The sequence below is a fragment of the Ambystoma mexicanum genome, chromosome 3q (genome assembly GCF_040938575.1).
Source record: "Ambystoma mexicanum isolate Mex_15411 chromosome 3q, UKY_AmexF1_1, whole genome shotgun sequence".
Taxonomy (NCBI): domain Eukaryota; kingdom Metazoa; phylum Chordata; class Amphibia; order Caudata; family Ambystomatidae; genus Ambystoma; species Ambystoma mexicanum.
The window spans coordinates 799,718,541-799,734,582 of NC_090926.1; the positions used below are offsets into that span (position 1 = coordinate 799,718,541).

The 16,042-nt window shown below is 46.5% G+C and overlaps 1 protein-coding gene across 2 annotated transcripts in view; it reads left to right on the forward strand.

Annotated features, from left to right (window-relative positions):
• Positions 1–16,042, forward strand: part of MYCBPAP (MYCBP associated protein) — a 1,263,051-nt gene that overhangs the window by 509,439 nt on the left and 737,570 nt on the right. For both annotated transcript variants that reach the window (XM_069654887.1, XM_069654888.1), the window contains one exon: positions 1,370–1,478. In XM_069654887.1, coding sequence (XP_069510988.1) covers positions 1,370–1,478 — 109 coding nt within the window. The remainder of the gene's footprint in view (positions 1–1,369; positions 1,479–16,042) is intronic.

The window sequence follows — 16,042 nt, forward strand, 5'->3', positions numbered from 1 at the left end:
TGATATACAGATTCCAGTTACTTTTAAGATACATAGAATGGGACAGGACTGGGGCTGCTAAAAGGACACACGCCTCCCACCAGCCATCCTCACACAACTGCAACTTGGGCCCAACTGACACACACGGAACACTCACCTACAACCATCAACGTTCCACCAAGCTGTCAATCAATTCACTCAGCAACATCCCATTAAGGGCACAGATGGCCAGCAGAAATACAGAACAAGACAATAATCACAACAGTAATATCCTTCATTTAGATGGGCCAAGTCAGATTGAGTAATTAGACCAACGTATGTTGCCTCCATTTGAGCCTCTTTTATGTTGCTTTACTGATCACCATTACTTCTTCATATAGATTCAGTAAAATAATAGATACATATACAATTTTATTAAGATATGGTAGCTCTCCACACACACAGACACGCAGGTTTGTTACACAAAATGATTTTGCATTTATTTTGATATTGAACGTAAACAATCAATCCTCCAGTGTAGTGCTTTCCAACTAAAAACGTCTTTGTAGACTTATAACGTTACGTGCCCACTGTCATTACTTGGACAGAGCGAACCACATCAGAATTTCTAGCCATCGTTTTGTAGGCTTATGTAGTAGGTTTCACCTGGTAAATTGCATCTAAGCACACAATCATGAGGCAAATTATGTGTTTTGTGAAATCGTGTGGCCTGTAACCTAATATATTTGACTGTACGCCCCGGTCTTATTCCGCAAGAATTAAGACTGCCAGGACAGTACTTCTATAAAACAAGCATGTCTGGAATCTACCTACGTGCATTCTGCAGATCTTACTAGCCACATTCTGATGCCCATGCCGAGTCCAAGATTTGGCATCCAACTGAAGTTGTTTAATAGTGGACTCGTCAAAGTCCATGCTCCCTGATAATTTCTGCTTCAAATTCTCAAATCTGTGAATTTAGGAAGAATGCCAAGTACATTGGTTAATTACTTGATCAGAATTAGTGGTTCATTGGAATCACTATCCTTATAGTCACAAAAACTGGTCATCCTCAATTTCTAGAGTTTGGCAGTCTTGTACGTGTAGCATGATTTATGCATTGCATAATGGATAATTACCATTTCAACATAACCTGTGATTCTTAAAGGGGCAGAACTCTGTACAGCCTAAAGATTACAACATTGCAAAATTTGAATCTTAAAAAGAAATAACTGACCACTGTTTCTCTCTGTAAGTTCTAGTCTTCCTTGCTCCATTTTCGTTGTTTAAATTACTTTCAATGTCCCCATTGGCCTGTTAGATGCTGAACTGGGGCACCTTATGTTTCACCTTTTCACTGTTTGAATGTTCAATATAATCTGAACAGTTAGTTTGTCCTTTGTTTTTTCAGTGATCCCCTGGACAATTATCCCGATGTTATTCCAGAGATTATCCTAGGCCCGTCTTTGCAGTTCTGTGGACAGCCCGCTCGGTGGATTGGGAGCAACTGCGCTCACAGGGTAAGTTCTGATGTATTGTATTCTTATTAACTCAATGCCTCTTTATTGAGCTATACATCTGACATGTGAGTTGCTATTTTAGAGGGAGGTTTTAGGAGATTATATGTGGCAATCATTGAAAATCCAAGAGCAGATAATTTGTTGGTGATCTTGGAAATTATTACGGACAAATGTGTAGAGAACTCTGGAGCAGATACTATATTGTAGATCTTGGAAAGCTTCTTTGGCTGTCTGAAGGTCTCCCAATGCCGTATTCTCAGTGCCTGACTTCCGACAGTAACACTTAACTAATGGCACTCCAATGCTGTTGTGGCTGTCAGTTGTAATTCAATTACATTTGTTTTTCAACAACTTTTAGTTTTATTACAACAGATGGACAACATCTAGGAATAAAGGCACTAAGGTATCCAAGGCAAGTTAGAATGAAACCAAAATGAGAATAGATCAGCACAATGTGCACAGGGAACAGTGCAACAACCAGAGAGAGGAACAATTCATCCAATGTCAGTAAAATACAGCTGATGCAATTAGAATGTCAGTGTATAATGCATAGCCAAGTGCTTTTATTAAGGAAGGTGTATACGTGCGGTTGCCATTAGCTGAGTGGTCAGAAATGCGAGACCGACACAAAGATATAGTTTTCTCAATGTTTGCCATTTATTACAATAAAAAAAGGATGAGATAAATGCTCATCTTTCCCTATGCTAACGAGGATGTCCCTGCCTAGCAAACTAAAGAAAGATGACTTAGTGTCCAGAAAGTCTCTGACCCTCACACGAATAGATACAACAAAGTATACAAGTAATATTTGGCTGTCTTCAGTTCAGCAAAACTGTGTAAAAGTTCAAACTTATAGGTTTTTAGAAAGTACTCCTTGTAACCAGTGTTGGGCTCCCTTCCCCTGGATCAATTCAGGAATAACCTTGGAAAATGTCTAATTAAACAAGGCTCTGTTCAGTTCAACACAAAATGTATGTTCCTTGAACCGCCTCCTTCCACTTTGTAAAGTAAATGTCTCTTTCACAAATACTTGTTAAAAAATAAAAGCAATTTTTGTCCTCTATAGTATCTTTCCTGGTAAGGCAAATGTCTCTCTCACAGAACACAAGTTCATAAATCAAGGCCATTGTTTTCCTCAGGATGCAAAGCAATTATTAGCATATCACACACATTCTTTCAATAGACTACCTTTTGTCAGGATAGCACAGCAACTGCCTTTGGTGTTGCGACTGTTTGTCAAAATGATGATAGAGTTAACATGTCCTTTCAACAACACCTTTTTGCCACAGCCAAACTTCTTCAAAACGTCTTCTTTCCTGGTATACTCGTCTGCCAGGACTAACTACTACTGATACCTTTCCTGCTTTACTCGCCTGCAAGTAGGAAAAATCTCCTACAATAACAATTGGTCTTAAGTGGCAATATTTGTTCCAAGGTTCTCCACACCAGTATCCCTTGTGAGGAGGGATGAACAATAGCTTCTTCTTTTTATAGTCTCTTGACTCTTGGCAATGTGGGTTACAGGTTTCTCCAAGTTGGTCTCCCATAAAAGGGGAACTGCGCTCTTGTCACGGCTTAACTTTATTTGTTCTCTTTTCTAAATTATTAGTTACTGGCTGTAACACATTTGAAAAATGTAAAATATTTGTCTCAATTGAGTCTATTGAAATACATTCTGGGTGCACAAGTGAACATTTGACTCCAAGCCCAAATGAAAGCCCATTTCTGAACACCATTTGCATTTACTGAAGCAAGAGAAAAACAGCTTGTTTTTCTGTTCTGACAAGGTTTGTTTGGCATTCCGCAGGGAGCCGAAGATCAAGTTCTCTCTGCTCCCATGCAAAACAGAGGGTCTTTATGTGCGTGTCAGTGGAATTCTGCAGTCTATACCTGCCAGGTAGTTATGGAATTGTATTGGCAGTCAACCTCTCTCTGGAAAAGTACTGAGTTGTTATGGAGTACATTAGAGTGGGAAAAATCAGACAAGGCTGGAAAATTAAATCGTCACTTTTTCTTCTGCTGGATTGAAAGAAGGTATACGTATCTTCTTATCCAGTACATTCCCATGGCAAGTGTCTCTTTGCCTACCTGGGGTTTTGAAAGCTGTGCAGTGAAGTTATTGGCAAAAGATGAAGTGGTGCAAACAAAGGCTAACAGTGATGTAATTCTTTCTTTTATTCTGTATTTTTGTTCTGTAACATTTATCTGAGTTAATAAACAGCCAGATAAGCGCTAGTTTTATAATATACTTGAGAGAGTGACTTCTTGTGTTCCAAAAAGCACACTGCCCTCCTGTTTCTTTTGTGCATTGGGGAAATTCATAAGCAAAAATAAAAATAATAATAATATATAGTTGCTATTCGCATAGGAAGAGCACTTTTTGGGCGGCTTATAACTTCGCTCCCCCTGGACGAATCCATGCCAAACTTTGCACAAAAGGCCATGCACCCAAGACCAAAGTTAAATGCACTGTTTGCTTCAATGGTTGTATTATGGAGCAGTATTTATGAGCTGTACTTATTATAATATACTTACTGTTTGGTTTGGTAACTGGAGTACATATATTCTTTGTCAATTTCTGTGATAAAAGAAAAGATCATGTTAGTATTGGTAGTTTGTAAGGACTTATAACATTGAATAATAGACATTTTTTATTCATTTCGACCCTCATATTTAGTAGATTACAAACCAGTGTACTGTGCAATTTGCTCAGTTTCTGTGTTTGTTGTTCAATCATTGGGTCTGTGGGGAAAAAAAATCCATGTTGGATTAAAAAAAACTTTTTTTTCTTTTGGTATAGAACATTTATTTTTGTGTTTTCAGTGTTTACTTGTTGTTTCTGGCTATTGTTGGCTTGTTGCAGATTGTTAGATACGTATTGATTTGTAACTGATTATGATTTTTATTTATATTCTCAAATTGTTAATTATCTGTTGGGTTGTTGCAAAATCTTAAGGCAGTTAGATACCTTTTGGCATATTTTAACAGTTTAATATTATTATAATTTAGTGGTATTGATTTATCTGTTTGGTTGTTGCCGAATCTTGGGGCAGTTAGATACCTGTTAGCGTATTCTAACTGTTTATAGTTTTCTAATTGAAGTTTTGTTAATGTTTAAGTACAGATTAGTTATTACATTTTGGTTTTAAGAAGATTAAATAAGCGTTTATAAGATTTGCTGGTAATCTGTGCTTTAGAGTAATGGTACTATCATTACATTCGAACCATCCACAATTCTTTTTTATATATGCAGTGTAATGACCTGCCTTGGTTGTGGCTCCTGCGTGGTAGATTATACCTATTGTTGTAAATGTTTTCTTACCAAGCGATACTTGACCATGTGTGAATCCAGTCAGTTTGCAGTTGTTTTTGGTACCATCTGCATTGTAACGTAGAAGCATTAATATTACATATGTACTATGTGTTTGTATTAGTAAGGTGGAGCAATTATCTGAATTGCAGGTAGTACATAATCTGCCATGGTTTGCATTTTTTACAAGTTGCTGAAATGGAATGGATTCACAGTTAGGTATGGACACATACACAAAACATTCATTAGGGATGTGTTCATATTGCATATTGTTGCACATAGTGCATGTATGTTTCCACATGTATGAAATCTGGAAGATTTCATTTATAGGTATGTTTTTGTTTTCCAGTACTTGTAGCAAGTACATTAGAAATTCTTGTGGATCTTCTTGTGAGTTTATAGTGAATTTCACCATCCCAGCAGAGTAGTCCAATTCTTGTCTTCTTCCATGAACACTGTGGGTGGTCTTAGGATTGTTGGTTGCATTTCTATGAAGGACTAACATTTGCAAACACAATTGGTCTGTACTGTGTAAGTAAATGTTGTCAATAATTGGTGGCAATTGATATAGAGTATACAGTTATATTTGAAAATTTGAATAGACCAGATAGTTCTGTGTCCAAGTAATTTTTTTGGAGTGTGTGTTGGGTCTGTGAAGAAGTACCTGAGTTACTTTGAGTAATACATTCTTCTTTGGTTGTACTAATTAATGAAGTATCAGTTTCTTTTACTCTCTTTGGAGGATTTGTAGTTACAGCCTGTTGCATTTCTGTTTGAAGTAGTTTTCTTTTGCAACATTTTGCTTTTACTCCTACGTCCCGTCCCCTTTCCTCCATACTTATGGGACATCTCTCCGTCCTGTGAGACGGGACCGGAGCGCTTTGTAAAAAGCATCCAAAAAAATCTTGCTAAAATGTGTCCTTCCTCTCTTTCTCGCGCGGGGCCCGGCACCGCCCATCAGTCCTTTTCTCCGCTCGTTCAGGACTGACCTCTCTGGCTCTCGCTAGCAATCGTGTACTAGTCTGTCTATGTCGTTCAAACTAGACTTTCCAGATTGTTCATCGTGTCACCAACGATTCGCGAGGGCGGATCCTCATCCTCTTTGTTTAGAGTGTCTGGTCCGGATCACCGTTGGGACTCCTGATTTCTACTGCGACTCCCTTTCGGTCCGGGCACTTCAACGTTGGTTGGAGCGGTGGGAGAAGGTGTTCCGACGCATTTCAGGCGTTCATCGACGAAAAGAAGAAATGCTGGTAAGTTCCTTACTTTTCAGAGCACCCCGGCCGGGGGATACCTTTCCGGGTTCCTCCCGGGCCGGGAGGGGCGTTGTTAGCTCTGTCATCGGGGATTGCCCTGAGGTGCCCATTGGGCCTAATAATTGTACCAGAGTTTTCTCCGAGGGTCTCCGTAAGGGCCTTTGTATACCGGAGCATGCTCCGAGGCCCCTCCTGTGGGGGCCGCTTGTTGGCCCTGTTCTACTGAGGCCTCTCTATCAGCTTCCCTCAAAAATAAGACCGGAGTGTGCCCCGAGGCCTTGCTTGGGCTTGGTGTTACCGGACGGATGTTCGAGGCCCGCGCTAATAAGGCTGTTACCGGACCTGGGTCCGAGGTCCCTCGTACAGAGGCTAAAGCTACCAACATTTCTGAGAGGCCTGGCAAGGCCTTATCGGTGAAGGTTGTTTCTCACCGTTCCCGCTCTTGCGGCAACACCAGATCTGTTGAGGGGGCAAAGAAGGACAATTCTTCTTTTACTGGCAGTGCCGAGGTCCTTCCTGGGAAGGCTAGTTTGGCGATTGGTATGTCGTAAAAACATTCCAGGCCACATAGTACCGGTTCAGCCGAGGTTCCTTATGTTAAGGCTAAAGTTAAGACCCCTGATCCATCGATGGGGACCCCTGCCTCACTTCCTCACGTGTCGCAATTCCCCTCCGATGAGGGCAAAATGGCACCCGTTCCCGCCACGACCGCAGCAGCCATTTTGAGTGCTACCCCTACAACTACGCCATCGGCCTCAGGTGTAGTGCTTGGTTCTGTGGGTGAACATAGAGTCCCTTGTGTGCATCTTTTTCGGCCAGTTTATGACTGGAACGCTCGGATGCCCCTTTCGCACAATGTTTTGTTGCCTGCGGGGTCGGCACCTTTGATTTATGTGGATACGTCGGTGGAAGGGCCGGTGTGGCACACTTCCCCGTTACGTCCCTGGAATTATTCTCCTCATGAGAGGCCTCCTCTGGTTCCAAAACTGTCCCCGGAGGACGCCTTTTTTCAGCAAATTTCAGACGCTCATGTGTACCGACCCCATGAGGGAATATTTCAAAGGGCTTTCTAGGGAGATATGTCCGCCCGCGCCTCCGGCTCCACCCGTTCCTCCGGTGGTTCCGCCAGTGCCTCCCTTGCCTACGGTGCCTTCTCCAACTCTTCTGCCTTTGCCACCATTGTCCCCCGTGGACAAGGCAGCTCCCGACATGGCTCAGCAGGATCCTGACCTGTCGGATGACGCGCAGGGCGATCAGGTCAACAAGGACCTTCCCCGCTCTATTAGAGCTTTTCATGACCGGGTACTGGACATGATGTGCTTCTTGGATGTTCCGGTGCCTGAGGCACCCGCTCCACAGGAGGGCGGGCTTTCTGGGGCATTCACCCTGTCTCCCTTGGAGCGTACCGGTCTGTTCTTGCAGAAGGACGTTCTGACCGAGGTCCGCAGGGTCTGGGAAAAGCCACACTCTGGACTTTTTGTCAATAAGAAAATCGACACGCGATACAGGCTGCATTTTTCGGAAGAGGTGGCCCTGTCATCTTGCCCGCCCCCTTCCTCTATGGTAGTGGCTGCGGCCACGTTACAGTCCAGGCCTGCAGCATCCTCTTCTATGACGGCTACTCCCTTGGGAGGAAGATTTTTTTAAAACCCACAGACCACTGTCCCAGAGTCGGCCCTCCTCTGGTTTCAGAGGCTTCCTTGATCGGAAATCTCGTAGGGTGGATACCCCTTCGGGGAATAACCGCCGGAGGCAACAACGGACTCGGTTTTTCTCTCGCTCCTCAGCCTCCGCCTCAGGTTCGGGTGGCAACGCCACTGAAAAACCTGCAAAATGCGCACGAGACCCCAGTGGGAGACCCCGGTGGGAGGACGCATTGCGTCTCATGGGGAGGCGTGGCAGACCATCACAGAAGACAGATGGGTCTTGTCAGTCAGTCGGGCAGGCTTCCGCTTACCTTTACCCCCTACCCCACCCTGCAACCCTCCTTTCCAGCTGTCGGGATCGCCCTCCCTGAAAGCTGAGGTTCAGAAACTTCTGGACCTCAGAGCTGTAGAACCCGTTCCCCTTGGGGAGCGAGGGGAGGGCTTCTACTCCCGGCTGTTTACGGTGCCCAAACCCAACCAGGTTGGCCTGCGCACCATCCTAGACCTTTCCCAGTTCAATCTTTTCCTACCCCAAGAGAAATTCAAGATGATCACGCCCGGCCAGATACGGTCCTCCTTGCAGATGGGCGATTGGCTCAGCGTGGTGGATCTTCAGGATGCTTACATGCATATTCTGATTTGGAATCCACACAGGAGATATCTTCGTTTCTCTTTGGGAGAGGAGCACTTCCAGTTTTGAGTGCTTCCTTTTGGCCTCAGCTCTGCACCACGTGCCTTCACAAAGATGATGTCAGTGATTGCAGCCTATCTTCATCTGCAGGGTATCCATGTGTATCCGTATTTGGACGACTGGCTCTTACGCAGTCCTTGCCGTTGAAAGCCGCGTGAAATCTTCAGTCTCTCCTTCAGCTCCTGTTCCATCTTGGGCTGTCGGTGAACTGGCGGATATCTTCCATGATGGTCTCGCAGGACTTGATTTTCCTGGGTTTTCGCTGGAACACGATCGACTGCAGAGTGTACCTGACCGGAGACAGAATGGCGGATCTGTTAGTCACTTGTCAGATGTTTGCGCAGTCTGAGAGCATGTCGGCATGGTGGTTCCAGAGGCTTCTGGGCCTCATGGCCTCTTGTGTGTTGGCTCTTGCTCGTCTCAAAATGAGGCGGACTCAGATGGCTCTTCGGAGTTCTTGGCGTCAGGCTGTGGATCCCGACTCCAAGTTGATAATGATTCCAGCTTCCATGAGAGTGGACCTGGAGTGGTGTTCATCTCTTCGCAACCTGTCGGTGGGTGCAGGGTTTCAGGACCCAGCCCCTACAGTGACGATCATGACAGACTCCTCCCCTTCTGGGGTGGGGTGTGACGTTGGATCTTCTTCAGGTCTCGGATCTCTGGTCGCCTCAGGACAAGCTCCTCCACATAAATCATTTGGAGCTTCTGACGATCTTCCTAGCGCTCAGGGCGTTCAGACCGATCATTGCCAACAAAGTGGTCCGCATACGCACGGACAATGTGGTGTTGATGTATTACATCAACAAGCAAGGGGGAACCAAGTCTCCCCCTCTCGTGGACCTATCTGTCCAGATTTGGGAGTGGGCTGTACTTCATGGTGTTTGGCTGCTTGCAGTTCACATCCCGGGCCAGCTGAATGTCACGACGGTTGCCCTCAGCCGGCAGACAGTGGTCAGCTACGAGTGGGAGTTGATGGCAGAGGTTCTCTCATTGATTTTCCTGCATTGCGGCACACCGGAAGTGGATCTCTTCGCTACGGCGGTAAACAAGAAGCTTCCTCAGTATGCCTCCAGAGGGGGGCTGGGAGCCTCTCTGGTGGATGCTCTCGAGATCCCATGGCACAACATGAGAGTTTACACCTTCCCGCCTCTGCCTCTAGTTCACCGAGCAATTTGCAAGCTGAGGAACTCGGTGAGCTGTTCCCTCCTACTCATAGCCCTGTGGTGGCCGGCCAGGTTTTGGTTCTCAGAACTTCAACACCTGTCGGTATTTCCGCCAATCAGGTTGCCAGTGACTCCCGATCTTCTTCACCAGGGGGAACAGCAGCTGTGGCACCCCTCCCCACAACCGCTCAGCTTGGCGGCATGGTGCCTTAATTCAAGTCTTTAGAACATCTTAACTTGTTTGCGGATAACATGCGCATTATCCAGGCAGCCAGGAAACCCTCGACTAGGTCTCAGTACAGAAGCAAATGGCTCAGGTTCTGCAACTGGTGTTTTGAAAAGCATTTGGACCCAAGGGGGGCTACGATTGACACGGTGCTGTCCTTTGTATCCTTCTTAGCAGAGTCAGTTGTCCATCTTCTGTCATGCAGAACTTACCTTTCAGCGGTCTCCGCTTACCTCTTTATGGACCAATGCTCTTACTCTCTGTGTAACCCAGTGGTTAAGAGGCATTTTGCAGGCTTGACACGCCTCTATTCTCCAATTCGTAGTCCGCACCCGTCGTGAGATCTAAATGTAGTCCTGACGGCGCTGTGTCATAAGCCTTTCGAGCCAATGGCCACGGTGGACCTCAAATACCTGTCCTGGAAAGTGTCCTTTTTGGTCGCCGTTACGTCAGCAAGGCAGGTGAGTGAGCTCCAGGCTCTGTCGGTGGAGCATCCCTTTTTGGTCTTTCACAAGGATAAGGTAGTCCTACGGACGACTCCTGCATTCCTGCCGAAGGTGGTATCTGATTTCCATCTGAATCAGTCGATCTCCCTGCCGGTCTTTTTTCCGAACCCTACCTCAGAGGCTGAAAGGGTTCTGCATTGTCTCGATTTCAGAAGGGCTCTTAAGTTCTATCTAGATAGAACATCAGAGCTTAGGAGTTCTTCTCAACTGTTTGTAACTTTTGGTAACCCTCAGGGTAAGCAGGCATCTAAGGTGACTGTTTCTCGGTGGATCGCCGCCTGCATTACAGAGTCTTTCACCGTCCAAGGGCTGAAGCCTCCTAAGGGTATTCATGCACACCTGGTGCGGGGCAAGGCAGCCGCGGTTGCTTTTCAGAAATATGTCCCCTGGGAGTCCATTGCTAGGGCAGCTACTTGGGCCTCCCCATCTGCTTTTTGTAAGCATTATTGTCTTGACATGAGTTCAAGAGCTGATGCTCAGTTTGGTCAGGCTGTGCTGAAGAACATTTTTCAGTAAGGGGTATTTCCATCCACCCGTAGTTCCTGTAAGGAGTGCTTGGGAATCTCCCATAAGTATGGAGGAAAGGGGGCGGGATGTAGGAGTATAACCAGGTTACTCACCGTAGTGACCACCTTACTCCTAGTCCATAGCCCCTTTCCTCCATACGCCCGCCAGCCGTCCCCTCTATTAAGGTTCCTCTGTTATTGCTAATAGGTCTTTGACCTGGCGATAGAAAAGGACTGATGGGCAATGCGTGGGGCGGAGCCAAGGTGGGTGGGGTTACAGCCGTGTGCCGGGCCCCGTGCAAGAAAGAGAGGAAGGACAAATATTTGCAAAATTCTTTGGATACTTTTTACAAAGTGCTCCGGTCCCGTCCCACAGGATGGAGAGATGTCCCATAAGTATGGAGGAAAGGGGACTATGGACTAGGAGTAAGGTGGTCACTACAGTGAGTAACCTGGTTATTGTGGAACAGGATATGTTTTTAGATGGGGGTGTATAGTGAACGTAGTCTATTGTTTTCTAAAATTCAAGGAATGTCAGCATTTACTTTACTTGCATCAAAGTTGATTAGAAATAGACCGTCAAGTGTACATAAGCGTGATAGTGCTACGTAGCTCATGCCTTCTTTGAAGACTATGTTCCTAATATCTATAAATGCTTTATCTAGGGTAAGACCTTGTGATTTGTGAATGGTGACTGCGTATGCTAGAGTTAGAGAAAATTGTTCTCTGCGTACATACATGTCTTTGAAAAGAAGGAATCAAGCTGTTGAGCGCCCGATCCTTTTTACTTCTGAAAGTTTGTCAAGAGAATATTGACAAACTGAATGTTGTTGTCACGGGTTATAGGTCAAATGTTCGAAAACAAAAGGCTTGAATGCCTTTTTTTCGAAAGTAAAAGAACCGAAAAAAATGATCGTATTATTATTTTTATTTTTTTATGGGGGATTCACTCCCCAGCCCCCTGTTTTCCTTTTATAAAAAAGTTTTTTATACATGCTAAACTAAAAGATATATATAAATAAATAAATACAAAATAAATTCAATCCTTTTTTTCTGTCCTTTTACTGTCGATCAAAAGGTCATTCGATCCTTTTGATTCAAACATTTGACCAGACACCGTTGTCACGTGGGTATGTTTGAAAGCCAACAACTGTACCCAGTGCTCCATTAACTAGTCCTTGCTCCACGTCAAGGTTACGTTTAAGCATTACTCTACAGTTTAAAGATAATTTTAATATTTTCTCCAAACCAGCTGTGTTGGAGATTGAATTTTCTAAGGTATTTAGTCTTGTTTTGGCTTGTTGACACATGGGTAGTGTCATACCATGTATGTCCAGTTTGTCTGTTGCAGACATTTTAATTATTGGTTGTATTTCTTTTTTCAACATTGTTTCATTGAATTTGGAACAGCTTGCAAGAGATGGCATCAAGGACATACAATTGACATTTTTGAATGCTAATTGTTCCATGACATCAGTAGCACATGAGTTATGGCCATAAAGTGCATGGATGTGCCGGGTTTTTAATATTGCTTGTGCTTCTTGAGATAGTACATGAAGGCGAGCGTCCCCAGATAGCACGATCCTCCCCACAATGAGAGACAATAATGGACTCTCCCAAGATGGGAATAAGGCCAAGACAAAGTGCGGGTGAGCTTAATGGGAGTTTATATAAGTCAAAAATAGGGCATGCAAAGGACTCTGCAAACTCAGAGAACGCTGTGTCTGACAGTAGCAAAGACAGGCGTATATATTTACAAAACGCGTCTGTGAGGATGTGAGGGTGGACGGAGAGCGGGACGCACGGCCAGCGGAGCCCGCTGTACCGCGGGCGTGTGCGACGCTGAGGGCGGGCGCCGGGGAGGCGTCCCTGTTAAAGGGAGAGCCTTGTCGGCGTCCCGCAACAGTGCCGGTGTTGCAGCCGCATCGCCGCGGGTGCCCACAGCCGCAGCGCCGCGTGTACCCACGAGGACCCGGTCCACTGGCGCTGCGGCTGGGAGACCCGCGAACACAGCGTACCTCGGCGGCCTCCGGCGGCGAGCGGCGGCGAGGCTCGGGAATTAAAGAGCCCGGCTTGTACCGATCGGCGTCGGAGGTGCGCCAGACAGCTGGGCAGGAACCCGACAGGGGGAACAAAACAGAACCCCCTCCTTACCTCAAGCAGGGCAGACCCCCAGCAGCAGCATGGGGCCTCGAGCAGGACGGGCCTCCGGGAAGCATGCCTCAAGGGAGACACCATGTGGGGGGGGCGGGGACGATGGAGAGGGCGTGGCTGCAACAGGGAGGGGGAGCCGGAACCAGGCAGCCAGAGTAAAGAAGGAGGAGGGGAGGAGGCAGCTCTATTCATAGAAGGTGGGTGCCTAGAGTCCCCACCAATCGGAAAGGGGGGGAGGGAAGTTGTCCCTGATTGGCCCTTTTTACCTCCAAGCACCAGGTATAAAAGGGACTGGCCTAATGGCATTTTGGTTGCTTTTTGCAGGGAGAAGGAGAGGAGAGTCAGAGCAACTGGTGGGCCTATCCGGGTCCGTGAGAGTAGGAGACACTTCAAGAGAAGAGGAACTCCTGGTGCCTTTTACTCACAGTGAAGTAACTGTAGGGTCAACCTGGAGTCCAACTACCGTGGTTAAGACATTACATTTAACCAGTGTGCAATAAAGGTCTACAAAACTCCACATCGGCTACTGTCCTGATTTCTACAGCGTCATAAGAGCCTACACACTATAGGGGGCACATGTTCAGGGGGATTGGGTGGCGACGACTAACCATAGGTGCAGCTGTGATGTGTTACGCCGTGGTTGGTGGACATCATGGGGTGCCAACGTGGGGCGGGCAGGTCAGCTGGGCTCATCCGGGCGGTGCTGTGGTGCCAGGCGTGGCCAGTGTCAGTGATGAACGTCTTCCTTGGCTTTCTGCACTAAGGGCCACGCACACCCCATTCATTCAATACCGCAATATTATCTTTCCCTGTAAATCCTACAATAGGTTATTCTACAGGTTAATGCAACACAGGAGGAATGCACCTAAAGTGGGGTCCTTTGGTGATACATCAATACATGGTTACCATCATCATGTTGGCCGGGTATCATAGGTCACAAGGTTAGGTCTCAGGGCAAGGGGTGAGCTGTCCAAGTTTTCATGTCTCGTTAGAAGTCATTATGAATGTGTTCCTACAGTGTTGCTATAATATTGGGTGTCCTAATTTTACAGGCATTAACCTGGGGTGAACTAGTGGGTCGTGGAATCTAGGACAGGGCACCTTTTGGCCTGCGTTTATGGCCGGGGTTTACTGCTGGGTTGTAAATAATTCAGGTGGCTGGTCGTGGCCATGGGAGCTGCGGGGGAACGTGAATGCTTGAAGCGGCTCCAGCCGAATTGAGGGAGGTGAGGCAGAGCAGCCCGGGCCTCTGCCTTTCATCTGGCAGGCTTCACTGGGGAGGGAGGGGAAGTGGCCTTGGATATGCCCACAATGGTATTTTCCTTGTGTGTTTGCAGGTTATACAAAAAGACATTGGGCCTCATTAGGACCCAGGCGGTAAGGGGTTTACGGCGGCGTAAACAGCGCCGACCCTTACCGCCTGATTCCGAGGTCCCTTAGCGCCATGGAGGTTTTAACACCTGCTTTTAGCAGGTGTTAAAATCCATGGCGCTAAGGGACCTTGTTGTTAATTACGCCACCGTAATTTACGGTGGCGTAATTAACGCCTTCCCCACTCCCATTATGCCCTATGGGGCAAAAATGGGAATGGGGAAGGGTAAATGGGGATTGGGGACTTACCGCCCCGCCCGCCAAGATCGGAATGGGGCGGTAAGTCCGCCAACCACCATGGCGGAGTTGGCAACTTAGCGCCATGGACCATGGTGCTAATAGCGCCATGGTCCTCCGCCAAGGTCCTAATGAGGCCCATAATAATTCATATACCGTACAATACTCATTGATCTTTTTCTTCAGAGCTTACATGTCTACATTGTTAGTGCCTTTACATGGCCATTTCAAATGTGTTACCTATACCAATGTTGCTATTGTTAACTATATGTTAAGTATTTGACAACCACGACATTTTGTCACACTCTATGCATGCACGATAAGCGAGGTAGTATTAAGGTTGATGGAGCACGCAGGAACAACTGGCCAATAAGACAGATGGCATTGACACATGGTGAGCTTGAACATTCGAATACATTCTATGCGCTTTCTTACACAATTTACATGAGCTCCCAATGCAGTTGCACTTGATTTCTGTTGCACTCTAGCAGCATTAGTTCAGTTATGGCATAGGGCTGTGGAATACATTCTTCTCGGAGAAACATATAACATAGAACCCGGGACACTTCTACCATTTGCACATAGCTAAGGGGATATGGGTATTTCAGCCAGGATGCCACATGAACACACACTCTGCCATCTTCATGGAGTTTACATATTTTATCAAAAAGGTCATGGAGAGAAGAGTTTCATCACAGGCAGTTTGCATATTAGTATTTAGGGTCTCTACTTTTGTTGGGGGACCATTTTACAGTTCTTTTCCACCCCGGCCCTGCTGGCCGGGTCATACTGTGGACAGCGATACACTGCGGAAGGTGAATGTTACAGTGTTTGCTTCCAGCACTAGCTCATGTCCGTCTGTTCGTGGGAACGGGCTCTCGGCGGATCTGCCAGGGAGCTGCGGCCACAGGGACAAGTGAGAACTCTCCAAGGGTGGGGGCCGTGCTGCGGCGCACAGGGGCTCATGTCACAAAATGGTTTCCAGGGCCTAGCTTAATACAGCACGTTTGGTCAATGTGTCAGCCAGTTGTCCACCCGCCACCTGGGCCCTGGTGGCAGGGGGGGTCCCTGACGAGCCATGGACTCCACAAGGGGGGGCTGCAGGGGAGGGGGGGTCTCTTGGACCTATCCTCCCATACATTTCCCCCCCTTTCGTTACTTAAGTAACTAATACTGTAACTGCCTCAACCTCTGGCGTTCCTTTTCTTCAGCTACTGCCTCGTCCCACGCAGGGGTGCCTTCTATGGACATCCATGCCCTACATATCCCTCGCAAGCTTTCCCCCCTTCTAGCATATTCGTCTGGTGTACAGGTCATATATATACAGCCCCTGTCCCCTTCCAAACCTACCCACACCTCCTTATACCACTCGAGTTCATGGGGTTCTTTAATTGTGGTGTGCCATAGCCTGTATACTACATCCCCACTGTGGTATATGGGCACCATCTGGAATTTTGGTGTGTTTTCTTCTCCTGTTTGCACCTCCACCTCCTGCACA